Below are 27,970 nucleotides of genomic sequence, written 5' to 3' on the forward strand. Positions count from 1 at the left end.
AGATGGAAGCTAATGTATTAAACTTAGACTCTACCAACAGGGAAATCTATAATTAAATGGCAAATTTTAATGGTTTACTAGTAGGATATTATAGGGTTATTTGTATTGAAAGGAAATTAATTAATGAGAATTAATTAGTAGATATGGGCAAACCAGTTGATCTAGTTTTGGTGTTATTTAGAACTATTTAGAAACTGTGAACTTTTTTCCTGATGTTTAAATTCTTTTATTTTTAAGGGTGTTTCAGTTTTGAAAAAAACATATTTTTTTCTAGCTAAAGTGAAATCTGCTGTGTGTGTTATCATTCCCTATACTCTTAAGTTTTCCTGCATAAGTTTTAAATACATTTATTTTTGCATTCACATTTTTTCTTTTCTCCTTCATGCTAAATTGTTCATATTATTATAGTTACAGAAGTACATAAAAACCCCTGTGACTGGTTCCCCCCAGGGTGCCATGTGGAACCGGGGTACCACTGAGCCCCTTGACCCACCAGCCTGGGCTCCCTCTCACACTGTACTGCTGTGACAAGCTACAAAGCGCTCCAGCCTGCATTTTCACCAGCATACATACAGGTATGGACATACCCAGCTGCAGTTACAAGCAGGCTCTCTGACCAGCCCCTGCATGGGAAAGCTACTCCCAGCTCCTCAGGCACTCTGCCTCTCTGGAGTATAAACCCAAAATTATACTGTCTTGCGCTGCACAGAGAACTGTACAGCGTCAGTTCATAAAATTCTCTCCCTCCCTCAATGTGGAGAGGAATATGCAACAGCCTTCTGCCCCTGAGTTATGGTTCCCACACACTTGTTTAGATAAAGCAAAAACAAGTTGATTAACTACAAAAGATAGATTTTAAATGATTATAAGTGATAGCAAACAGATCAAAGCAGGTTACCTAGCAAATAAATAAAAAATGCAAACTAAACTTAATATACTAAATAGATTTGATATGAATAGCAGATTCTTACCCTAAGAGATGATACAAGGAGGCTGCAGATTCTTAAGGGGCATATTCTTTAGGGGCTTTACAGCTTGGAATCTCCAGATGTTTCATTCACATGCTAAAAATCCCTTCCCCCAGTTCAGCCTTTTTTCCTGAGGTGTTTCCAGGAGTCTTCTTGGGTGCGGAGTGAAAAACCCCAGACGACGTCACTCCCTGCCTTATATAGCTTTAACATAAAGCAGGAACACTTTGTTTCAAAGTCTGGTTCCCAGACCGGTCTGTGGAAAAACAATGACATCCCAAGATGGAGTCTAGAGACATCTGGGATCATCACATGTCCATGTAGAGTCATAGCAGCCATTACTCACAGGCTGTTTGCACAGGAAGGCTCACCATGTGCTTTCTGTGAAGGCCTATTGTTTTTTCCTATTGGCCCATTGCCCTGAATAGGCCCTTCCCCTGCCCCCTCCCCGGCCCCTCCTACTATCTAGACTGAAAACATCTTGTCTAGTGTAGTGTTTCTCAAACTATCTGTTGTGGCGGACCGACAATTTTTTTTTCCACTGTGCCAGGGACCGGTACCACATTTTCCAGGGACCAGTACCATATTTACCAGGAACCGATACCATATTTGTGCCATATTATTGTCGTATTCGCATAGGCACGTAGCACATCAGATCAGAAAAACTAACATTTCTTCACTGTATTAATTGGAATGGGAGTCTGGTGTACTCATGGAGATGTTCCTATTTAAATACATTGAAGACTACTGAAAGGCTGTGCGTCTGTATGGATAGTATAAAATGACTATTATTCGTTTACGAGCCAAGAAAATATTATTTGAACATTCGTAGTAATATTAATTTATATCGGAAACAATATAGTGAATATAATAAAAGTTGGCAGACATTTTTAGGGGGCTTATCTGCTCCCACCAGATAACCTGCTGCAGTGTATTTTTCCTCCACCAGCTCCGCTGATCAGTGCAGATGCTGTCAAATTTCACGGAGCAACAACACTAACAATAATAATTAATCCTTCTCTCCTCAAACCTGTGCTAAACTGTCTTCCAGCATCAAGGGGTTACTTTTTTTTTGGAGTGGGTTGGAGGGGTGAGGAAAGGAGAGGGGGTGGCAGCCAAGCCCAAGACATTGCCAGAGATTAATGAGTCTTCTCCTTATTAGTGTATCCATGGGCTTTGTCTGCTCGGGGCTGGGCGGGGGGCAGCATGAATGGATGGCACAACTTGCAGGAAACACACACATACATTACGCACGCTGCAGCTCAGGCAACGCCTCTCCCTCTCCGCCGCGTAAGGGTGAGCGGAGGGGGGGGGCGACCTGGCCAATGGCAGCAGCTGCGGCAGAGCCGCTGGCAGCTGCTGCTGCGGTGCCCAGGGTCGAGCCAGCATGAGCCGGGGCAGCGCGTGGGGAGCAGAGCGGAGCCGGCGTGAGCAGAACGCACTGCCTTGGGTCCCAGGTGCCGCTGACCGTCAGCCGATGGCACCAGTCTGTAGACCACCACTTTGAGTAGCACTGGTCTAGTGGACGTTACCCAGGTATAACTACATTTGAAATACCATACCATGCCATCTTTACTTCTGCGCTACTGCTGGCGGAGGCTCTGCCTTTATAGCTGGGCTCCCATCCAGCAGCTGCCACTCTCCAGCTCCCCATCTCTGAAGACAGCACTGCTGCCAGCAGCAGTGCAGAAGTCAGTAGCAGAACCTCAACCCATGCCTTCATCGGATGCGCCGATGAAGTGAGCTGTAGCTCACGAAAGCTTATGCTCAAATAAATTGGTTAGTCTCTAAGGTGCCACTAGTACTCCTTTTCTTTTTGCAAATGCAGACTAACATGGCTGCTACTCTGAAACCTGTCATAAAGGGAAGGGTAACCACCTTTCTGTATACAAAACTATAAAACCCCTCCTGGCCAGAGGCAAAACCCTTTCACCTGTAAAGGGTTAAGAAGCTAAGATAACCTCACTGGCACCTGACCAAAATGACCAATGAGGAGACAAGGGAACAAAGGGTCTGTCTGTCTGTGTGATGATTTTGCTGGGAACAGATCATGAATGCTCTTCAGAACTTCTGTTAAGTTAGTAAGTAAGCTGGCTAGAAATGTGTTAGATTTCCTTTTGTTAAATGGCTGGTAAAATAGGTTGTGCTGAATGGAATGTATAGTCCTGATTTTGAGTCTTAAGGTTTTGCCTGCGTAGTTGGGTTCTTTTTATTTACCTCTTATCTTTAAGGCTTTTGGGTTCACACAGTGAAGAGTGACACACACACCCCTAACAGCCCCCCACACATGGGGAGGGGTGACACACACACACTCCTGTACACCCCTCTCACACGGGGGAGGGGGGTGACCAACTGACACGGTCCTCCCTGCCCAGCACTCTCCACCCTCCATGCCTGGCTGGGCTTCTGGGTGGACCCGCCTCTCCTGGTACCTGGCACTGGATCTTCCTAAGGCAACACTTTGCGGGGGGGCATGCAGGGTTACATCCCCCCCTCCCCAGATTTCTGCCAGGGTTCACACCAGAATGTGGCCAGCAGCAGCCTTTTGGCACTGTACGAGAGGGAAGGGACAGGAGCTGTTTCCAGACGCAGGGGAGGGGGAAGGGATGACCTGGCCTATGTCTTTGTAGAGCTCATCTCTTCCTTCTCCCCCTCCCCCTCACCGCTCCCATGTAGCTGGAAGCACCTTGTCCCTTCCTGCCTGCACAGTGTTGAAAGGCAGCTAACACCTCCAGGCTGCTGCTGGCCACCAACAACAGCACGGGCAGGAAGGGGTTAAGCCCTCAGGATGCATTGTGCACCAGGGAACCTGACTGCAGGGGCTTCAGTGAACCCAGCCAGAGAGGTAGCTCAGCAGAGGAGGGTGCCTAGGGGACAGAGCAGCCCCTTGCTCCCTGGGGGCAGGACCCAGGGCAGGGTGGGTGGGTGCAGAGGGTGCTAAGTCCCTGCTTGGGGCACTGCGGTGGAGCTTCCAGGGTCAGGGCATGAACTGGCTGGAAATCACTTCCCTCCACCACTCCAGAGCTTAGCTAAGGGGCAGAGAGGTTTCCCCGTGCCAGCGCTGTGTGGGGATTTGGCACATGCAGAGCTTAGCTCCTCCTCACCAGCACCCTAGGCCAGAGGGTCTTGGGCTTTCCTGGGGTGCCGTCCCAGCCAAAGGCAGTGGGGGAAGGAAGGAGCCTGCTGGCCAGGCTGTTGGTGAGCTGAGCATGCTGACCAGGGGCTGGTTTTCTGCACAGTGCTGGGAATGGGGTGCGCTCCACTGGTGGGGGGGAATATGGAGGAGCCACAGAGCTGGGGAGGTGGAGGGGCAAAGCAGGGAGAGGATAGCGAGGGGGAAGCACATAAGTAGCCAATGGGTGGGCAGCAGAGGCGACATGTAGCCAGCCACTGCCTGGTGCCTGCCCGCACTCATCAACCACTGCAGATTGCAGCAGGCACCCAGTGCCAGCCAGAAACAGGACAAGGGGCGGGGGCCCTGCTGGCCAAGAGCCAGCACGCAGCGGGGGCTGCACTGATGGACCAGCAGGGGGAGTGGCCAGCCCTACATGCTGCATCTTCACCCCGCCAGCAGCCTTGCACACTCACCCCCATCATCGGCTACTGGACCCCTCATTGGGTGGCTGGCGAGCAGGGATCCAGCCAGCAGCAAGACCCACCAGTACTGATGTAGGGGAGACAGAAAATATGGGACAATTTGCCTGTTTTAAAGAAAAAGTCAGACACCTGCAGGAGGGCTTAAATATGGGACAGTCCCTTTAAAAATGGGACATCTGGTCACCCTAGTTTTAAAGGTGGTTTGGAATTGGGCAAACAACATTTGCTCCTCCACCGTACTATAGAGAGCCTGCAAGTGCTATCATCCCATCAACAGTTCTTTCTTCAGCTTCTAGGAGTCCTGAGGAATATAGCACCTATTTGCTGCTTGGAGGCTCACTATGGTGGTAATTATTCATTATACATGCAGAGAGCAGGTATTTTTAGAATTTTTTTTCCTTGGTGGATGTATTTAACTACCTGGTTGAACTCAGCTAAACACAGAAAAAATGAAAAAACTCACAACGTTGCAAATTTCTTATAAAGAGATTTTCAGTGGAATTCACGCCAGGTTCACTTCAGTTTACTAACGCCTTGTGATGGGTGACTCTAAAAAGATTGAGAAGTTTGGCTCAGATGATTATCTCAAGCTTATCCTAACTTATTAAAGCCTCCTGGTGTGGAATAAGAATAGCTTTTCTAAAGGTAAATCAATACGTCCATTTTCAGTTCCTGATGAAATAATAAGTACAGTGGTGGACAAACATTAGAGAGAGGAAATAAAGGCAAGTTAACAAACTTTACTGAAACTCAGTGAAGATCCAGGTTCAGTATAGTTTGAGATTTAGGTGTAAGATGTTTGCATAAGTTCTTATTTTATCTGAATCAATTCAACAGTTCTTAATAGTAATCTCTTCTACTGAATTCTGCACCTTGATTTTGGATGGGGAAGTTAACAATCTCTACCAGGGAAGTTGTTCCCTACAATATCCACTTAAGGAAGGAGAAGATAACTGGTTGACATAAAAAATTAAACCATCATCCTTCCAGGCAGAAGACCAGCTTTAAACACAGAACCCTCACTACATATATACCAGCAGATCTGGGCTCATACGGCAAAATTCAGATCTTGAAGATATGAATTGTCATACTGGCTCAGACCTATGGTCTATATTGTCCACAATCCTAGCTTCAACAGGGGTCAGCACAGCAACAGATACTATGCAAAGAACCCCCCAGTAGGCAGAAGTGGGGTAATCTGGCCCGCAGCGAAGCCTTCTCCTAAATCCTAATAACTGGAGAGGGTTAAGCCCTGAATCATGAAGCTTTATATCCCTTCCAAAACACTTTAAAAGTAAGTATTTACTGTGACTTCTTGTTATTCATATACATTTTCTTGTTTGAATCTTACTACATTTTGACCTTGATGACATGCTGTGGGAGTTTGTTCCACAGTCTGTTTATCTCAATCTGAATGTTCCTAATGTCATTCAGTTGTTTGGCTTTGGGTTTTGGTTTCAGTACATTTCTTATGCCAATAAAGCCAACAGGGTGAATTCTACTGAGAAATATATTTTATTGATTTTATTAAATAGATTGTTCAAGATGGTTTGTCGATAAAGAACCAAGATATGAATTAAGCTACTTACACCACTTAACAATAGTAGGTTAAAGATAGAAGGAAAGAGAAACATGCAGTCTTAGGAATGTGGCTTTGATACCAGAGATCTTCTTTTGACATGGAGGGAGAATAAGAGGAGAGTCTTGGAAAGTTTATGGGCTAGGATCATTGCAAACAGATTGTGGAGAGTAAGAAATCAGCTCTGGAGGGAAAGGAAATATGTAGCTATACGAATCCTTGCTATGGCAATGAAGAGTCAGTGCTGACGACTGTGTTAGAGGAAATGGAGGCTAAGGAAGGATATAGCTGTCAGTAAAGAATAAAATGATTTCTTCCTATATATTTTTTCTAGTGTCCTTTCTAAGAAAGTTTGCTTGAATATTTTGTTTCTTATGATCTATTTACTTGTGTCACACAGACAGCCCTGGTAACACTCCCTCTGCTGGACACTCACCAGACTGCTGTGTCTGGGTCCCACATCCATGTGTCCTTAAGCTTCCCCTGCTCTGAGTAGACTGTCACACTGTCTCTTTCCTTGGCCTCTCTGGCGCATTTCCTGGGCACAGGCTCTGTGTCTGTTACTGCTTAATAAAACAGGACCAGATGGCCCAGTTGCCCCAGGACCAGCATGCTTACCCCCCAAGTAGCTTCACCAAACCCTCTCCCAGAGCTGTATCCTTGTGTGCACTGTGGTTTTACCATTCATTTTTTTTTCAGGGACACATGATAGGTGTAGCACATAACATACACAGGCTTTGCACAGATTGCTAAACACAATTACTATTTACATTAGTGAGCACAAAAGATACACAGATCCAGAAAAAATAAAAGATACACAGATCCTATAAACATTTCCCTGCCTCGGTTCCCTCGCCATCCTGGAACATTCCTTGGACTTAGGTCAGAGTCTTCTGCAGTGTTGTTGACCGCTGTCCTGCAGTTCATGGTTTCTCCTCTGAATCATAGAGTTTCTCTCTCTGATCCTTCCAGTCAGTATCCCTTCACACATACTCTTCCCCCACACCATCCCATATTCAATGAGAGGCCCTCTCTTTTAGAACCTCCAATCCCTTTTGGCAGCCTCATCAGGTGATCAAAGTCGGGTGATTCGTTGCTTAGTTACCTCACCCCTGAAGTTCAGACTTGAAAAACTGGTGTTCACTGGGGGCAGCCATCTCTTTGTCCAAGGGTATTCCGTTTGAATGTTCAATCATCAAAGGTTAATGACCATCTATTGTTAGCCATGTGCCACGTGCAAGAATTTCTCCTGTTATCTCCTGTGAGTTTCAATATGGAGGCAAAAGACAACAGAAAACAATCTTTGCATTCAGAATAGAGTTTGCAGTCTGACACAAATACACAGAAGGTCCCCAATATCAACCAGAATTCATAAGCTGCATATAGATAGACTCCCCCAAATCATCGCAATTTTTTTTATAAAGGAAAAAGGATAGGAATGGAGTTTGGTTTGGCATTGAAATATCAGTTAATTAGCTGTTTGCTGGCACAGTTAAAACTAAAGAAAAGAAAAACCCAAAACCCCAAAACCAAATTTCCCTGAAGCTCAGAGAATTCAGATTCGAAGCCAAACTTCACACTTTTTGCAGCTAGACGGTGCTAAATTCTGCCTTTGCCACTAGCTCAATGTATGGGGCAATGTATAGTTGCCATGAAAGCAGATTGTGACTCAGACATGCAAATTGGTAGATGTGCTACCACCCAATGTATTTTTAAGATTCTTATGTATACCTCTGATGTAAAAGATCAGTTTTGGACTTTGAGTACTCATAGAAATATTAGTATTATAGAACGCTCTACTCAAATTCTGAAAATATCAAAAGCTTTTTTTATTAAGCTGACCCTTTTGAGTTAAGCATTTAAAATACCCCCCCTTTCATTTTGTAGGCCATATGAGATTTAATGTTTGAGTAATTAAATTCATGCAGCAAGTATTTAAATTAAATTATTCTCAGACTTGTGTCCAGGACATTCTTGAACTACAAGTCTGGAGCAGAGGGAGAGATACTTGTTATCAGTTTTATGCTACTAGAGAAAATATTAATGAATTCAGATTAAATTTGGTGAATAATTTTAGCTGAAAAAAATTGATTTTTTTTTCAAACAAGTGAAAAGGGTTCATTTAGACCATTTTGAAATTAAATGTTTTGAGTTTTCATTTTGAAACTTTTCATTTTGAAATTTAGCTCTGTTTATTACAAAAAAAGAGTTTAAAAAAGCAGAAACAAAACAAAATGAAAAACAGTTTGTTTTTTTTCTTGGTTTCAAATAAAAAACACCCAAAAACAACAAAGTAAAATGAAAAACGGAAGGGAAAAAAAAAAGGTTTCATGGTTTCGTTTCATTTTGGGTTGTTTTTCAATCTGAAACAAACTTTTGTTTTTTGTTTTCATTCTGGTGAGAAAATAGAACAAATTAAGTTTAGAAACACTGGGAGTTTTTTCAAATTTCTGGAAGACACCTCAAGAGGTGCCGAGGCAAGGCCAAATTATCCTAGACCATCCCTGACAGGTGTTTGCCTAACCTATTCTTAAAAACCACCAATGATAAGAATTCCACAAACCCCCTTGAAAGCCTGTTCCAGAGTTTTTAACTATCCTTATAGTTAGAAAGTTTTTCTTAATATCTCACCTAAATCTTCCTTGTTGCAGATTAAGTTGATTACTTCATGTTCTACTTTCAGTGGACATGGACAATAATTGATCACTGTCATCTTTATAAGAACCTTTTTAACTTATTCGAAGACTGTTTTCAGCCCTCCGTCCCCCTCTCTCCGGTGTCCCCACCCTTCCTTCTTCATTTCTTAAAAGACTAAACATGCCCAGTTTTTTTAACCTTTCCTCATAGGTCAGGTTTTCTAAAACATTTATCATTTTTGTTGCTTTCCTCTAGACTCTGACCAGTTTGTCCACATCTTTCCTAAAGTGTGGCACCCAAAACTGGGCACAGTACTCCAGCTGAGGCCTCACCAGTGCCAAGTAGAGTGTGACAATTACCTCTCATGTCTTACATAAGTCACGCCTGTTAATACACCTCAGAATGGTTTTAGCCTTTTTTGCAAATGTATCACATTGTTGGCTCATATTCAGTTGTGATCCACTATAACCCCAGATCCTTTTCAGCAGTACTACCACCTACCCCGTTATTCTCCTTTTTGCATTTGTGCATATGATTTTTCTTTCTAAGTGGTAATACTTTGTACCAGGGGCAGAGGTAGCTGCCTGATTCAATGGATGCACTATACTGTAGTCAAGGGGGTCACTGACCACCCACGGAAGTTCCCTCTGCCCCAGCACCACAACCCTAATCCTGTCTCGGTATGGAGGGGAAGCCCAGAGGGAGGGGAAGCTGGACAGTGACCTCATCCTGCAGTGGTGGCTCCTGACCCACAGGGCTGGGCTGGGCTCCCCACTGCAGTCATTGTGACCTGGCACACAGATTCACAGTGCCACTCAGGTTTGGCCTGCTTGATATCATGGTGGGTGCAATTGAATCCATGCTACAACCGCTCCTGCTTTGCACTTTTCTTTATTGAATTTCATCATGTTGATTTCAGACCAGTTCTCTAATTTGTCAACATCATTTTGAATTCTAATTCTGTCCTCCAAAATGCTTGCAATCCCTCCCATCTTGGTGTCACTTCTAAATTTTATAAGCATAATCTCCAGTCCATTATCCAAGTCATTAATGAAAATACATAATAGTACTGGACCCAGGACAGACCATTGTAGGGCTTCACTGGATACATCCTTCCAATCTGACAGCATACCATTGATAACTACTCTTTGGGTATGGTTTTTCAACCAGTTATGTGCCCACTTTAAAGTAATTTCAGCTTAATCACATTTCCCTAATTTTCTTATGAGAATATTATGTGGGATTGTGTCAAAAGCCCTACTAAACCTAAGCTATATCACATCTACTGCTTCCCTTCCTATCCAGTAGGCCAGCAACCCTGCCGAAGAAGGAAATTAGGATGGCTTGGCATGATTTTTCTTGACAGATCCATGCTAGCTATTACTTATCACCATATTATTCCCTAGTAGCTTACAAACTGGTTTTTAATAAATTGTTCCCGTATTCAGGTATCAGCTTTAGGCTGACTGGTCTGTAATTCCCCAGGTCCTCTTTGTTCCCCTTTTTACTAAGCTCTACATCATGCTATAACCTCTATTTGGGGACTATCCCATACTGATAAGGGAATCAATCAACTAGATAATTTAATAGTTTTTTTTCCATTGCTAGCTTCCATGATTAACCAAATTTGTGAATATTGAGTTCATACACTACTGTAGAAATACTGTCTGAGCATAGTTTACAACAAACAGAAAATGCCTGTGAACTTCTAAGCCCCATGCCCGCTCTGACTAAATCCAAAGGTGCAAGCTCAGACACTTGGTGCTAGAATTTGTAAGCCACATTTTCAAAGGGCCTCCTTTTCATTTCCTACAACATGTAGAGCATAGGTGCAGCTGTCTGTCCAAAGTTTCAGGACCAGGGACAAAATGTGCCAGTGCCCCCAGGTACACATATAAAACCTACCTTTGTGTCCATAAATTGGATAACTGTATATGCCTAATTTAGTGATTTGTAAGTTTAGATGCAAATGGGTGCATGCTCCAAAAGCTGACCCTCTGACTATATGGCCTTGTTGACAGTTGGAAAGTCATACTTTTGTGAAATAAATCAGCTGAGCAATACAGTATTATATTTCGTGAGACTCCTGGAGAAATGGGGACCACCACTTCTTTTTATGAAAGCAGGAATTCCTCTCAGCTCAGTTTCCTCTTCCAAGTAATCTTTCATGTGGAACACTTCTCTGTAAGAAAGTTGATCAGGATTTAATATACAAACAGTTTTACAAGACATAGGTAATCAGACTGCATAATGATGCCTGGTAAATGTATCATATCTCAGAGAAAACCTTTCTAAGAATCCCGTCTGTAATTAGATCCAATTTTTAATTCTAACCAACAGCTCCACAACCATTTTAATTATCAGATTGGTTTGTTATGGTTCAGAAACCCTTCTAATGGAAAGGGCTGCATCCTGACATACTGTCATATCCAAGCATCAATAGCTCTGACATGTGAAAAGGTCATGCCACCAAACATTAGCATTTCAAAACAGCAATTATAGTAATTCATTTAAAAAAGGTTTCTTCTTCTGTCCACTAGCAATGGCTTAGTCTGGAAGAAAAGAGTGGAAAGGCCCTGAACCAAGTTGAGTGGCACTATTTTCTTTCTGAAATTGAGACCCACAAAAATTTAAATGAAACAAATTGACTGTTTGCCTGACAGAAAGAGGCAGGCTCACCAGGCATAGAAGTGGAGAGAACAGTACTGTGGAAGTAGCTCTGGATATGAGAGGTTGGCAAAGAGTGTCCTCCCTCTACTCCCGCCCCCAGGCACCTCCAAGTAAAGGGCCTGATTCAATTCAGAGGAAGGTGGTTCCATTTCAGCACACAGAGCTTTCAAACTTTTTCAGCATGGGCTAGATCTTAACTGAGTGACGGACATCATTCCTATTCGCAATTGCCCAGGCCCCCTTTCCTCCCATTCATGAATGCATAACAACCCTACAGCAAGGGTTGACTCGGAAAAGTACTAGTTGTGTTTTTAACTGCCTGAATGGCTGATAGTGGAGACCTGAAATCATGTCTTAAACATTTTATTTCTGTCATACGCTTTCTTTATGTTCATCATATGAACATATTATCACAATAATTTACTGTGTTTCTCCTGTGCTCCCTCTCACCCCCCTGCATGGAAGGTATTTATTTTTTCATTACTTTCCAAGGCTTGGAGAGGACCGAGGCAGTGAAACAACATTTCTAGTCTCAGTCCAGAGCATCTGAAAGGGTTAATCCTTCATCGCCTCTTATCACCGAGACTCCTCATATCTTCCTGTCCTTATCCATTGACACTCATGTCCGCATACTTTTATCCACTGTTATTCCAAACCCTGGATAGTAGGGTGTGACGTTATTGACATAAATTGTGACCATATAGATCGTTGTTGCAACCACTGTTATATATTTGCAGCAAATATTGTACAAAGGTTGTCATGTGAGGTGTCTACAAAAAGGTTATAATTTGCTGGTTACGATTATGCTATCTGTATGTGTGTATCATTTTGTACTTAAAGTTATGAATATTGGCTATGTACTTGTATCTCACTGTGTTTGATTTTAAGTAGCATTAGTGAAGAATTTGGTCAGCTTCTTGAGAAAGGAATTTGCAGAGTAAGAGCCCAATCAAGAAACATTTAACTGACAATGGATTTTGGGAGACACCAAACCACATCTGAGCTTTCCTGGGAATGTTCAAACTAATATGTAAACAATGGCATCGGCTTGTAAAGAACTGGGTCATGCATGGACATGTGACTTACCCATGTGACTCCAAACTCCATCTTGCTGCTGTAATTTTCCACAGTAAGAACAAAGGGGTGTCCTTCCACATGGCAGAGAATATAAAAGGCAGCTGCATCATCTCCATTTTGTCTTCAATCCTGCTTCTTACCTCTGGAGTAACTTTGCTACAAACTGAAGCTCTGAACAAAGGACCAAATGACCCATCCAAGCTGTGGAAACTTGATTTGAGCCTGCAGTTTATTCCATCACTGCTACAAGCCTGAACCAAGAACTTTGTTGTTACTGTATGTAATTGATTCCATTTAACCAATTCTAACTCTCATCTATATTTCTTTCTTTTTATGAATAAACCTTTAGATTTAGGATTCTAAAGGACTGGCAACAGCGTGATTTGGGGATTGACCTGGGTCTGGGGCTTGGTCCTTTGGGATCTGGAGAACATTTTTTCTTTTACTGGGGTATTGGTTTTCATAACCATTCATCCCCATGATGAGTGGCACTGGTGGTGATACTGGGAAACTGGAGTGTCTAAGGGAATTGCTTGTATGACTTATGGTTAACCAGTGGGGTGAGACCGAAGTCCTCTCTGTTTTGCTGGTTTGGTGTGCCTTAATAATAAAGGAAACCCAGGTTTGGGGTGTAACTGCCGTGCTCTAAGCAATTTTTCCTGAATTGATACTCTCAGTTGTGTCCCGCCAGAGGCAGCATCGTTACAGTGGTGACACTCCTCATATCTGCCTGTCCTTATCCATTGACACTCATGTCCGCACGCTTTTATCCACTGTTATTCCAAACACTGGATAGCAGGGTGAGGCACAACATGGCACCATTTTTTATACCTTGTGCCTGTGGTAGCCTACCCAAGATCAGAGGACACACCTTCAAGATCGTACCCACAATCTAATCTGTGGGCATACCTACTTCCTGTCAGTGTAAAGATGGAAGTGGCTGTCTTGAGCAGACTTACTTCAGTCCATTTCCTCGGATGGGGACTGTTTTCTCACTCTGCTCAGACAACAGCTTAATGATGGTAGCACCCAGAAGAAGGGAACACTTAGCTTGCCTGACTCCAAGATGAAGAAAAGGAAGCAGGCTTTGCTCCTTTCCTGGAAAGAAGCGGGAGGCTTGTGGCTGGCTTATCGGACAGACAGAGAGAAGGACCTCAGAAGGTCTCATTCTGATGCTGCAGCAGCAGTGCAGGTCAGGCTGGGTTCTAATCACCGAATGGTTCTTTCTTCTCTCCTGCCATGATCTCCACATAAGCGGGGAGCCAGATGTGTGAGTGAATAAAGCACTTCTCCTTCCCTCCCTCAGGTGGCAACTCAGGGAGCAGAGTCTAGGTATATGTCCACACACCATTCTGGAGATAGCCTCCCAGCCAAAGTCAACCAACTTGGATTAGAGGGGCTCTTGCTGGCACTCTAAAAATATCTGTGTAGAGAGCACGCTAAAGCTGCAGCTCAGGCTGGAGCTGGGCTCTTAAGCTCACACCCCTCCTTGACTCCAGAGCCTGAGGTCCAGCCTGAGCTGTAACTTAAAGTATTGTCTGTACAGGTATTTTTAGAGCTCTAGCACAAGCCCTGCTAGCCCAGGGCTGTTGACACAGGCTGGGTGGCTTGCTCCAAAATGCTGTGTAGAAAAGCCATAGTTGGCCAAGAGCGAGTGTAGTGTGATATTCAGCAGCAGATCACAGCATTTGTGGCAGTGCTCACTTTTTGGCCAATGTGTGCGGTGGGAACAGGCAGTGGCCCTGAGTTCATCCCAGATTCCACTCCACGGGCTACATGTCTGATTGCTCCACGGCCCATCCTGGCCTGGCTTAGAGCATGTTGTTCAGAAACTTACATATACAATTGGACACAAAGCTGATGCCGCACTGTTCCTCTGAGTGGCTCTGCTGCTCCTTTCTTGTGATCAGGCTACTGTCAAAATTTAGGAGTCTCCTAAATGTCAGTTATCTTCTGGCTCACGAGAACAGAACAAGCAGTGCAGAGAGACAGTGCAGGGCAGCAACCACAAACTAACCGAGCACCCCTGTGTGCTTGTTGTTGGTGAGTCACTCAGCTGTGGTTCGCTTTACTGCATCACCCAGTGTCAAAGGAAGGCAGAGATTTCAGGGTCTGATTTTCTTGAAATGATATTTTGAGAAGGGGTTCAGTTTTGGATTTGTCAGTTCTGAGCCTGTCTTTTTTTAGGAACCGTGGGGGGAGGACATGCAGTAAAAGACTTCTAAGCACTACAAATAATTACATCTATGCCAGAATGTAGATTTTGAAATGAAACTTGAAAATTGCATTTTCTTTATATAGATTGTGACAAAAGTAAGATTTTACAGCTTTTTTATTCTTCTTAGCCCCATAGAGCCAACACAGCAGACAATTAGTGTGAATAGACTGAAAACTGACTACTCAATATGGTAGGAGAAAATCAGGATAGATTTAGCATCAGCTTTATATCTAAACATGTGCAGTACATATGATAATTATATACTCTGCCTACATAGATCATAAGTTCCTCTGTGCAGCCATCTGTCTCTTGTGGTTTTGTACAGCTCCTAGCTTAATGGGGCCCTGATCGCCATTTAATGCTGATGATAATGCAGAATATATTTATAAATAAATAGAAATATAAATGCATGTTCCATTGGTTTTCCTCAGTCATTTCTGCTGAATCTCAACATAGTAGCATGGCACTGAATGTAAAGTTCTTCCATCACATCTTTACAGGCCATGTCCCTGACTGCTTACGGCTCACAGTAATTTTCTGTATCGTTGCATATTTTAATTTATTAAAGATAAGGATGAACTCAAGCTTCAAATCTAGATTCCTAGCTCTTTAATGTGTAGGAAGAATTGTTTGGATCTCAGATGTTGGCTCAGGACCATCTTCAGTTAAAATATTATTTCTGATATTACATAAAAATGAAAATAAAACCATTGTCTAAGGATTTGTGCTAGCTAGTGACATATCAAGAGCATTGCTGAGCCTGAGACTCCAAGGCCAGACCTCAGTTAGAGTAGCTGTCTCACTGACGATCTGCCTTGTTTTTGATTTTTAGTTCCTGCTATGATCACTTCCTATCCAAACACCACTTTGGCAACACAGGGTCAAAAGAAGGAGATGAGCTGCACAGCACATGGAGAGAAACCCATCATAGTCCGCTGGGAGAAAGAGGATCGAATCATTAACCCTGAAATGTCCCGCTATCTTGTTTCCACCAAGGAAGTGGGTGATGAAGTCATCTCTACCCTGCAGGTACTAAAGCACAGTGACCGATGACCTGTTCATACATTCTAGAGCATTGCTTGCTTCTATTTTTTATGGCTGAGGACACCAGGCACAGCTGCCCCCCCCCCCTTCCTGCCTATCTAAAAATAATGATGCGCTTCTTGCTTATACCGCTTTTAGTCAGGAGAACTGAAGTCAGTGGAGTCATATTGGTACAAAACCAGTGTAAGAAGGAAGAGAATCGGGCCCTGTGTTTTTCAAGTGTCCTCTCTCCCTCTTCCTGTCTGGGCTTCTGGGTGGCACAAAGGCAGCCAGAGTAATAATCAGATAAAATGTCCATTAAAATATCCTAAACCAAGTGAGGTTAAAGGAAAAAGTGCCTCAGGGACATGAGAAGGACTTGCACTGTGTCTGTTAATATTCAGCAGATACTGGATATTGTAGCAAAAATCCTCCAGCCAGCTGGCAAGAAGTCATATTTCACAGCTTTGCTGTTACTTATGTGAAATACAGCTCTCTGGTGGTATCATAGCTATGAATCTTGCATTATCTGTCAAATATAGACAGGGCTCAGTTAAGCGAGAAGAGGCTCAGTTGGAAAGGATATGGGAAGGAGGTGTACCACCTTAATGGCATTATGGCTTTGGGAGGCATAGTGTCGCATGGGCACTAGTGGGAGAAAGAGCAGAGGTAGCCCTTGCTAAACAAGTGAAGCTATCCTAGTAGGCTGGTGCCATGAGCCTGCCCTCACTCTGCCTAGAAATGCACTCTGGATACAGTATTGTTTCTGGTGGTGCTAGCTTGCCCCTTCTTCCATTACGGCAGCCTGCAGCAAGGGACAAAGGGCTTCTTGCACCCTCTCCCCATCACAGCATCCAGCCTGGCACAGCCACAGTTTGGCCTGGAGTCTGTATTACCAGTACGTGTATAACACACTATCCAAGTCGCTGAGACCAGGTGATGAATCCTAATGTGGTTTTGTAATACGACCCTTCTTAGTGTTGAAATTGACATCAGGACTAAGGACATCAGCACAGGCTACATCTGATGCTGCTGTACTTTTTGGTCCAAATACCCTGTATTTAAAGATTTAGGTGGATGTCATGCCTAATGTAGCAATTGGGGCACCTTTCTTTGATCTTCTTTTGCTTTTAAGTATTGTTTCCAGTGCGATTTGTCACCAGGAATCCCTCCAGGCTCTAGAGCCCTGGAAGCACCGGTGTCTCCCCATGTCCCCCACCTCTGCTTGGGAAGGTCACCAACAAGGCTGTTTCCCCCTCACTTCTCTCTGGGCAGCAGGGCTAAGCAACACTTCACTTTTCTGCAGCTCATCTGTTGAGCCGCTACCGTCTTCTGTCTTGGGATGGATGGAAAGATGTAGTGGAGGAGGGACTGACAACATCTGCAAAGGGAGGGATAAAAGGAAGTGGAAGGTCTTTGGGAAGAAAATTATTTGGAACAGCAGATGGGAAGGATTAAGAAAAGACAAGGTCAGGTGAATTAAACAGTGAGTTTTACTTAAAACTCATCAATAAACATAAGTTACTAACCCGCCCATCTATGTTTTTGCATGTATATTTAGTAATATACTAAAAAAAAAAAAAAAAAACCCACAGATTTTTCAAAAAACCTTCCAAAGAATACAATGCAAAACATTCTGCATAATTTGGCAAAATTCTTGTTCATTTCCAGTACTGCTTTTCAGTTACACTATAAAAAAAACAATAAGAGATGTTTTATATCAAACTCAAGGAAATAACTCTAGCTCTGTGATGATGTTAAGCTATACTCACACAGTCAAATATAGCTCTTTCTTCACTAGCTGGAAGATGTTTTGAAGAATATCCAGTAAAGCTCCTGTTCTACTTTTGTTGAAGTCAATGTGAGTTTTGTCATTGACTTCAGCGAGAGAGGATAAGGTCCTAAGTGGGTGTGTGCATGTACATATGCAATGAATAATATGTATTACATACAAATAAATCTATTGTGCAAATAGATACATTAGCATGGGTCCTTGCATCCACAACCATCTTGCTGATTTTAGTATGATTCCATCTGGGTGCATATGATAGCACTTCTGTGTGCAAGATTGGGGCATTAATCCCTTTCTTGGTTAGCAAATTGTTCATGAAATAATATGGTAGTGATATATATATATATAGAGAGAGAGAGAGAGAGAGAGCTATATATATAAATGCACAAAAAAAGTTACAAGAATATTATTAAGGTTGAAAAGTCAAGCTCTCAAAAGTTAAGAAGTGTCAGAATTAAGGTTGCCCGTGCAACCTTAATTTGTCCCCCTCATAGTCTTTAATTATATGATCACAGAATGTTTTTTCCACAGGAAACCCTACCTCATTCAGTACACCGGATGGACAGTGCTCACTTAATGAACAGCTATTGAATATATAGATATATATTTTATTTTAATTGTTCTGTGTTGGCCCCAGGCCGTATTTACTGCACACTATTCACACACTATTCTGAATATAAAACTATTCATTTCCTCATAGGATTCTCTATGGCACTCCTAATTATACTGAGTGCTTCTCAAACATTAATTAATCTATCTTCACAGACAGCCTGGTGAGGTGAAGTGGAGGTATTATCCCCATTTTACAGACGGGGAACTGAGGCACAGAGAGATTATGATCAAATGTTTCCACAAATTTTGGGTGTCCATTTTAAGACTCCTACAACTTGATTTTTCAGAGTATGTAACATTATATAGCACTTTATATGTTAAAAGCACAGCTCCCATTGATTTCAGTTGCAACTATGAGTGTTCAGTACTTCTGCAAATCAGATCCAAGGGTCTCAAATCAGGCACCCAGAAAATGAGAAAAACACAATTAGTGACCATCTGTGAAAAGTCTGGTTTAAGTGATTTGCTGAGTATCACATAAGAACTCTGGGACAGGGATAGAATCCAGTTCTCCAGGGCAGCATTCAGCTGCTTTAACCATGAGACCATCCTTTCGCTTCCCACAATTCCCTTCCCTCTCTATGTTAGAATCACACAGTTTCCTTCTCCACACTGCCTGGATCGCCAGCAGGGGAGTTATTGAGAGCACAGGAGAGACAGGTTCCTTTCTCTCAGTTCCTTTGCTTGGCCCCACCCTGGCCTGGAGCAGCTGGGAGCAGCCATTACAGGGAAACTCCAGCTTCTACAATATAGCCCTGGGCTGGAAGGCACATGTTCAGCCACTCTGTGAGTATGGCTCATGCAGAATCTGGTCAGCTCTAGGAGAAGAGAGAGGATGCAGCATGTTCAGTAAATTTGTGTGATGGCTCATGTGCAGTCCTGTCACATGTACGATTTGTGAGGGGATGATGCATGAGCAGTCTAGTCAGCACTTTGAGCTGGGAGAGGTTTGAACATGCTCAGTTAGGAGGCAGTCTGTGGAGATTTTAGCTGCTGAAGTCAGGGCTCTCTATTGTGCATTTACAAACTGGGATTTTTAAAGTCTTATAACTTGGCTACATTTGGGTGGATTTTCAAGGGCATGAAAAAAAGGCACATCCCTGATAGTCACCCTCTTGCCAAATTTCAGGTCCTTGTTCCAAAGCATGGAGTTTGACCATTGTGACCGAAATTAAAAAACCAGTAGCCTGAGGCAGATACCTGGTATAAAAAAATCTCAGCCCAAATGATTGAAGTTTGGCAAAGCTATAAGCAACAGGGTCTTATAATGGGAAATGTTAAGCAAGCTTAATAATAGCTGGCTCTACCAGCTGCACCTATAATATATGTAAGTGTGTATATATATAATGTGTAGATATCATTATTATGGTGCTTATATCCAGAGTTTCATGCAATAATTTGTGACACCATACATTAAATTGCATTTATTATGCATTCTTGACCACCTCACCCGCACTCTGCCCACAAATCCATCTCCACTAGGATTACTTCCAGATATTAAGTTGCTTCAAACATCTGCCATTTTCCTTTTTAAAAAAACAACCTGCCAAAGAAAAGTTTCTTTCATGCTTCCAAAGTAAAAAATTAAAGTGATCTTAGGTGCAGAATAGGGAATATTGAGCCCTGGATCAGCAAAAAATTGAAGATCTGACCCCATGTAACCCAACAGAGCTAAAAAAGGGTTTTACCACTGGAAAGGGGAAATGCCCAGCTTTCTAGTAGATTTAGCTTTTGCTTCTAGTCTTGATAGATACCAGCTTTTTGGACCTTACACTCATGCCATTAATATTTATTCTGCATAGTTACATGTGTGTTTGTATATTCCATGTATATACACACATACAATATCAGTGTACTACTGCAAAGAGAAAGTTTGTATCATTTCCCCACCATGTATCTGAAAGATGCTTACATTTGTTTGTTTTCTGTACATATTGTTGAATCAATTGCTTCTTTTCAATCCACCTCTAGATTTTGCCAACTGTGCGTGAAGATTCTGGCTTCTTTTCCTGCCACGCTATCAATTCTTACGGGGAGGACCGTGGAATAATTCAGCTCACTGTGCAAGGTAGGAAGAGGACAACATAAGGAAAAAAACACAACTATTGTAGTACAGTAAGTGTATGCCATGCTCAGAAATCTGTTTTGGGGGGAGGTGGTAGTCCCTAATTAAACATATTCCTAATTGTCAGAGAAATTAGAAGGTGCATCAGAATCTTAAACTCATATTTTCTAGCACCATAGAATCAATCACAATGAAGCTTAAACTCCAGAGTCTTTGTAGAAATGTACAGATGAGTAAAGGGAGTGTTTCTTATATGCACTAGTTGACAATCTTGTCAGGCATAAAAATCCATCTAGCACATATGCTGTAGGGGCGGTATACTTGAGGGTTGGTTTATTTATTTTTTAAATCAAGAAAATGGTTTAAACTCAGGGAAATAAAGCAAACGCCATTTGATGTGATTTTTTTTTCAGGAGAAATGTTAAACCTACTATATATTTAGAAACAAAATATTTCAAGTTTAATCAGTCAAAATAAATTTTAATATATTTGTGCAACTCAGGCTCCAGTAGCCTGTATCGCCTGGGGCTGGGTTCTCCCTCCTGTGGGGAGTTCAGTCGGGTAGACAGCAGCAGGTTGTGGAGTGGTTTAAGGTGATGGTATTTTAGATGCAGAGCAGAGGCAGTACTCAGCCACTGGCCGCTGCTGGTTTGCCACATGACACTAGCTCATGTGCTTTTATGCCTTGGAGCATAACATTTCTAGTACTTGCAACAAATTTTTCTCCCAACCCTTGGTTCCCTGTGACTACAGGTTCCACAGCATGTCTGAACCAGCCCTGTCAAGAAATTCAGGAGGAAACTGGGAGCCAGGTTCTCATTTGCCTAAGGGTCCTTTATACTGCTCTGGCAGCGTAAAGGGATCTTAAAGTGGGCATAAGCTATATCTATATTTATATAGATATATAGATATGCCATATAAGTGGGAATAAGCTATATATAGATATATAGATATATATATGCCATAAGCTGTATATATATATGCCACATTGTGTAACAGCATGAAATGGGCTTAATGTAAATGAGAATCAGGCCCTCGGTTTTGAACCCTTCTTTTATTAATTTATATTCAAAGGGTTGGGATTCTTATTCCCCCCGACCCCTGACAGTTTAGCCCTAAAAGTACTGTCCTTATGTATATACCATCACATACATTCAAAATGTAGAAGTACCAATGCAGTGTGACAGTTATAGCCAGAACCTCCCCTGGCATGAATACTGCAAATGGGAGTGGAATTTAAGCAATACTACAAAATGTTGCATCTATGCAGGTGTACCGTTAGTTAGTAATCCAAGACAAATTCAGTCGCTCTTATTTTGAAAAGTGACTTTTCCTTCCTCCATAGAATGTTCTTCAATACGTGGTTAAATGGGTATAGATATTAATGAGGGAGCAGAGAAAATGGCATGAGATCATCCTGTTAACAGACCACATTAGAGCCATGCTCATTATTATACCTTATGCTTCGTACCGGCGTTCTTTTGACTAAAGCAGAGTCTGTCTGTTAACTCAGAGCCACCAGATCCTCCTGAAATAGAAATCCGAGAGGTGAGAGCACGTAGCATTGCCCTCAGATGGACCATGGGATTTGATGGAAATAGCCCTATCACAGGCTACGATATTGAATGCAAGAACAAGTCTGGTAAGAGATAGTCTTCATTTGCAAGTGATCCATTTCTTATAACTTGTTTTTATTCCTTCATTATTTTGTTTTTACTGTAAACAGTTAATCATAAATCAAAACATCTTGATGGAAATTCTTCCTTAACAGTCTGTTTATTTCTCTACAGTGAGCTTTGTCTTTTGCCATTTCACTGTTTTTGATTTCTTATATTATGACCATTTTGTTTATATTTGGATGGTTGCTCTTCCCTTTTTTTTAATTGGGATATCCACAAACAACTGCATCAGATTTCCTGGTGCAGCCTTAGCCATTCCAGCTTGTGACTTCCACAATGGATGCTGAATGGTAGTAGGCCACTATTATTACCTTTACCTCCTTCTTCACACCCCCCCCCCAGCCCTCACCCCGCTGCCCATTTTTCCCAGTGGGGTAATTTCCCTGAACAGTGACCTTTTATCTGGAGTGCTGAGTTACAGAAATTCTCTTCTGTTGTACGTAGGGTTGTGTGACGTTTCACCTTAACAGCAGGGTTAAGAGCCAAACTGCAGTCTTAGGAACGTACTAGGATCGACAAAGCAAGCTGTATAGTAGCTTGCTAAGCCACCAAGCTGAGTTTGCAGTAACCTCTGAAATGCTGCAAGGGACAGGCTAGTGGCACATATCTGCAGTACAACGTAAGCAGATGTATTTCTGCTAGGTCAGCATTCAGCCATATCAACATGCAGCTCATAAGTAAAGCTGACCCATCCGTCAGTATCACTACAGGTGTGCTAATTCGTATTCTTAAAGGGAAAATACAGAGACACAGTGACATTTTAAACTGGTAAATATATGAACTTTTGCATTAAATATCATAGCTCTGCCTCTGGGCTGAACTTCATTTGCTCTGTAACGTAAAAGCTGCATGTTGGCTTGAGTTTCAACTGTGTTTTTAGACAGTTGGCAGAAAGAGTTACCAGTCAAGTCATGACATCACTTTCATTTATGCTTTCTCACATGTAATATGTTGTTGCTGTGTGTTATGCTACTGTGGTTAATTTAGTGTTACAAACATGTAGGTGAAAGATGTGAGTCCATCTGTTTCACAAACATTTTATAAGCAACTTTGTAAGACATTACACACTCACAAATAAAGTCTTTCAAATTGTCCGGGGGGAAAGAAGGAAAATACCCTGTATAGGAATAGAAAATGCAAAAAAGATAAAGGATTTTGGAGCAAAGCTGAAAGGGTCATTGGAGAATGGTGAGAACTGGGAGAAAATAAACATAACTCCTGGTTCAGGAAATCATCCCTATTCAGGAAAGAATTTAAACACAGGTTTGTCTTTAAGCACATGTTCAAGTTCCATTGAAGTCCATACAAGTTAAGGTTATGTTTAAAATTTAATCCTATGTTTAAATACTCTCGTATATCATGGCCCAAGAAAGGACTAGGAAGAAAGCAGAAAATTATGGATGAATAAGGTTCACCTTATTGATAAGTAAGCTTTAAAAGATATTAAACAGGGACATTGAATTTGTTTGTTTGTTTTGTGCTGCTTCTCATCTTGGTGTTTGTTGTACTCTGTCTACGGAAATTATCTGTGGACACAGTCTAATACAGGCATGGGCAACCTTTGGCAAGCGGCCCACCAGGGTAAGCCCCCTGGTGGGCCGCGCCGGTTTGTTTACCTGCCATGTCCGTAGGTTCGGCCGATCGCAGCTCCCACTGGCCGCAGTTTGCCGCTTCAAGTCAATGAGGGCTGCAGGAAGGTGTGCAGGCCGAGGGATGTGCTGGCCATCGCTTCCCGCAGCCCCCATTGGCCTGGAGCGGCAAACTCTGGCCAGTGGGAGCTGCGATCGACTGAACCTGCAGACGCGGCAGGTAAACAAACCGGCCCGGCCCACCAGGGGACTTACCCTGGTGGGCCGCTTGCCAAAGGTTGCCGATTCCTGGTCTAATAACTGATACATTTTGAATATATATGGTTACCGGTGCAAACATATTGCTGATGAAATTAATAATGAGAAAGTATTTGTATAATGTTATACTTTTAACTCTTTGAAACTGATAACTAATTATACAAATTATATTCCACTCTATGTCTTTAATATTTTGCATTTGATTGGTCTGTATTGTATTTTTCCTGTGCATGGGGTTGTCACTGTCCTGGTTTTCCCTAGATTGTTTCTTTTTTTGAGGTGGCTGTCCCAGGAAGTCTGTAAGGGTGCTCAGTACACACCGCCAGCTGCTCAGTTTTATGGCTTCAGGATCATCCTGGACATCCAAGTTTGAGTAGCACAGAGGTAGCAATCCTACCTGTGCATGGTCTTTGATATGCAAAAATAGCATAATATTAATATTACTATTGCTAGGTTAGGAAGTGGGAGTTAGGAGGATTCTGTTCCACAAAATAGAAGCAAATGTCATACTTGGTTGTATAAACTGCTCATAAATCACGGTTTTTTGTTTGTTTTTTAAGGAGAAATTAGATTATTTAAAAATTGAAATTATACCAGTGAGTATAGTTCCCTAAAGATTATGGGCCAGATTCTCAGTCTAGCATCCCTGGAAGCACAGCCCAGGATGTGCAGCTTAGCGGGTGATATGATTTTAAGTTATGTGTGCACTTCCATGTTTCTGGTTCTGGCTTTCCCTATCCACCTGTAATCCACTCCACCAACCCAGAAGAAGTGGAATTTAGAATGCCATTCCTCCCTGATGCACCCTCCTCCAATTCTGAGCCTACCTCTACACTGCTCAGGGAATCCCTTGCATCAGGATACTTCCTGCCTGGAGCTATCCAACTGCTTTCCTGCCTGGAGCCATCTAACTGTGCCCAGTTTTTGGCCATAAGTCTATAGAAAAATCATCAAGAAGATAGAAAGGCAACAAAAAATATGAAAGCAGTGGTAAAGTTAACTTATGCAGAATGGCTGGGGAAAGCAATGCTGAAGAAAAAGAGAGTCAAGAATGGTTATTGCTGAATTTTTTCAGATGTTAAGAGAGACAGTGATCTTAGGAAGATAAGATCCTTGAACTAATATTAAACCCAGTGCTTGGTGTACACGTACGAAAGAAGGAAATAACAGGCTAGAAGATAATTTAGGCAAAACATTCACACAGCAGATGATAATCATCTGTAATACCCAGCAAGAATAAAAGTGAAAATAACCAGCATAGTTATGTTTAAAGAGAATTAGATACTTAAGAAATAACAATGCAGGTTACTGCTGGATATGCCAACTGACTACTTCGGTACCAAGGTCCGAGTGATTGAGTAGCGGTCAGAGTGGTGACTAGAAACCAGAAGGGGTGATTCTTTACCCACCTATTCTGGAACTTCTGCTTCAAGTGAGAATTCGTGGAAAGACCTCAGGACGCTACTCTCCAAGCTATGGCTTTATGGCCATACACATTACACCCAGCATGAATATGTGTACAATTGTTTTTTCTGATTATATTATACTTGAGCGTCTTATTCGCAAGTCTTAAAATGTGTGTCAGCCTAGAAATATCAGTTAATGAACAAAGCTCTAGCTACAGTAAGTCTTAGGTGAATATTTAAAAAATTAATGGACAAGTCACTTGGGGGAAAAAGGCTAAAGTCATAAGTACAGTAGTTCCAGCAAACCCCCAATCAAACCAGCAAGTCTCTCACAACAGTTCCTAAACAGTGACCCAATGTCATCCCCCTTTCTCTTTCTCTGATACCAAACCCAACATAAGACCCTCCAGTGAGGGCTTCATTCCAACTCTTGAGTAAACCCACCTGTAAATGTTCTCAGAAAGCAACCAGATTTACTGCCACTTCCAGAATGACAGAAATGGCCACAAACCTTTGACAAGCATCCTGAGCTCATCTTCCATCACCCAAACCTACCCACTGCCCAAGTAAGAAGCATTTGTAGCTCTGAAGCTCCTGCAATTTTAAAAGAGTACTGATAAGTAATTAAACATGGGAAATCACAGAAGATAAGAAAATTCCGTTTGCATGACTTCCATGAGAATATGACTCAAATTCACTTTACATGAATGAATGAACTGTAGCAAAGGCAGGGGAGGATTTGAGGGGCCCATTCAGGAGCATCATGGGAAGGAAGCATTCTGCAGATTAAAATGGCATGCAGTGTTTAGTAATCTATTTTTGAAATTATTGCCCAATCACACTGCATTACATTGTCATTAGTCCTTTTCACTCTCACCGTGATGTTTTTACCATAGACTTGATCCTGTACAATGCAGGTGCTCAGTGTTGTGTTATAAGGTAAAGTGTGATGAGCAAGTCTGGGGAGCACAGGGCAATCTAGGACCGTATAAAGGCAATCTCTGGTTTGGGCGCATCATGATATGGGGCCTCCCATGGCCCCACCCATGCACCATGGCCCTTTCCCCATTTGAAATGGCAGTGGGCCCCTCTCCTGTCACAGAAAGGCAGAGCAACATAAGAATGGCTGTACTGGGTCAGACCAATGGTCCATCTAGCCCAGTATCTTGGTTTCTGACAGTGGCAGGTGCCAGATGCTTCTGAGGAAATGAACAGAACAGGACAAATATTGGGTGATCCACCCCATGTCATCCAATCCCAACTTCTGGCAGTCAAAGGTTTAGGGCATCCCTGACCATCATGGCTATTAAGCACTGATGGGCCTATCCTCCATGAACTGGTCTAATTCTTTTTTAAACACAGCTATACTTTTGGCCTTTGCAACATCCCCTGGCAATGAGTTCCACAGGTTGACTGCATTTTGTGTGAAGAAATACTTCCTTATATTTGTGTTAAACCCATTGCCTATTAATTTCATTGAGTGACCCCCAATGGTTCTTGTGTTGTGTGAAAGGGTAAATAACACTTCCCTATTCACTTTCTCTACAACATTCATGATTTTATAGACATCATGAGGCTCCCATCTCTCCACCAGAAATGGCAGCAGGGCCCACACCCTCTCTTCAGGGATGGCAGAAAGGGGGGTTTCCCATACTTATTCCAACAACTGGGGTGTCACTGTTGGATCGGTGGGACTCTTATCCTCCTTCCACACACATAGTCCTCGAGAACAAAGGGTGGCGAGGAGTTGCAGGGCTCTCCAGAGGAGTTGGTCTTGGAATTAACACCTCATTGAGGTGAATGGGTAATTCATCCCTCTCTGAGCTGTGGTCTCAGTTTCCCTTCAGACTTAGGCAGACATTTCTGCATCCTTTATATGTCACATTTTCAAGCTTTTCTTTACAACCAGGTGGGCCAGAAACTTTTTTTAAAATAAAAGTTGAGATTTTGATAGAATCACATGGCTTCAGGAACTAAGATTCCAGGCTTGGGCTGATATGCCTATCTGTGTCTTAACCCATCTATGGCCCAGGAATCTGACTGTAGTGAAATTACTGCTGTCTGGTCACCAAATTACTCCAGCCTTCTAACAGGAGAAGGAACAAGGGGTAAGAGACATGATGTAACCAGATGTCTCATCATGCGTGAGCTTATGTCTTCTCAAACATGTCCATTCTTTTCTATACCCTGCCTATTTTTGATGCTGCATCCTTGAAAGTTAGGGAGCAAGGTGCACAAAGGGAGGATTATGCCTAGTGCTTAGCCTTCCTCATGCCCATACATAGACTCAGCTCACACTTGCATTTAAGCACAACAACAGCTTGGCATTCATTCCTTCAGGCCGTGCATGGATTTGCAGAATCAAGGTCTTTATCTGCAGCCTGACAAGAATAGCTTCAAGAAATCATTCAGCTTTTAGCAAAGCGTGCCACAAATGTGTGCAGTTTTAAATAGTATCACTAGATGGCATTTCACACACAAAATAGAAATTCACAATGTTGGCTAAAATCTTATATATACAATCAGAAGTAAAGTACAATATAAAACATATTTAGCCTCGCTAGATTCTATAAATGGACCTTTGTGGGTCAATCATTATCTTAGGAATTCGTGAAAAATACAACACAGAGCTATGGATTTTCATAAACACTTTCTGTCTAGGTGCATTTTATATAGCTCTGAGAATTGCCTGATTTTTTTTTAAATCTCTTTTTGAGGGGGAAAAATTAACTGAAATTTTATGCTTTCTTTTTGCTTCATTTCTGTATGGGTCTTACCTGTTCTGTATATTGTTTCTAAG

The 27,970-nt window shown here is 42.4% G+C and overlaps 1 protein-coding gene across 1 annotated transcript in view; it reads left to right on the forward strand.

Moving 5' to 3' along the window:
- The window catches only part of DSCAM (DS cell adhesion molecule), a 558,550-nt gene that overhangs the window by 401,876 nt on the left and 128,704 nt on the right, over positions 1–27,970 (forward strand). Inside the window, exons 12-14 of the mRNA XM_077813965.1 lie at positions 15,579–15,775; positions 20,145–20,241; positions 21,752–21,880. Coding sequence (XP_077670091.1) covers positions 15,579–15,775; positions 20,145–20,241; positions 21,752–21,880 — 423 coding nt within the window. The remainder of the gene's footprint in view (positions 1–15,578; positions 15,776–20,144; positions 20,242–21,751; positions 21,881–27,970) is intronic.

The sequence above is a fragment of the Eretmochelys imbricata genome, chromosome 1 (assembly GCF_965152235.1).
Source record: "Eretmochelys imbricata isolate rEreImb1 chromosome 1, rEreImb1.hap1, whole genome shotgun sequence".
NCBI classification, from domain to species: domain Eukaryota; kingdom Metazoa; phylum Chordata; order Testudines; family Cheloniidae; genus Eretmochelys; species Eretmochelys imbricata.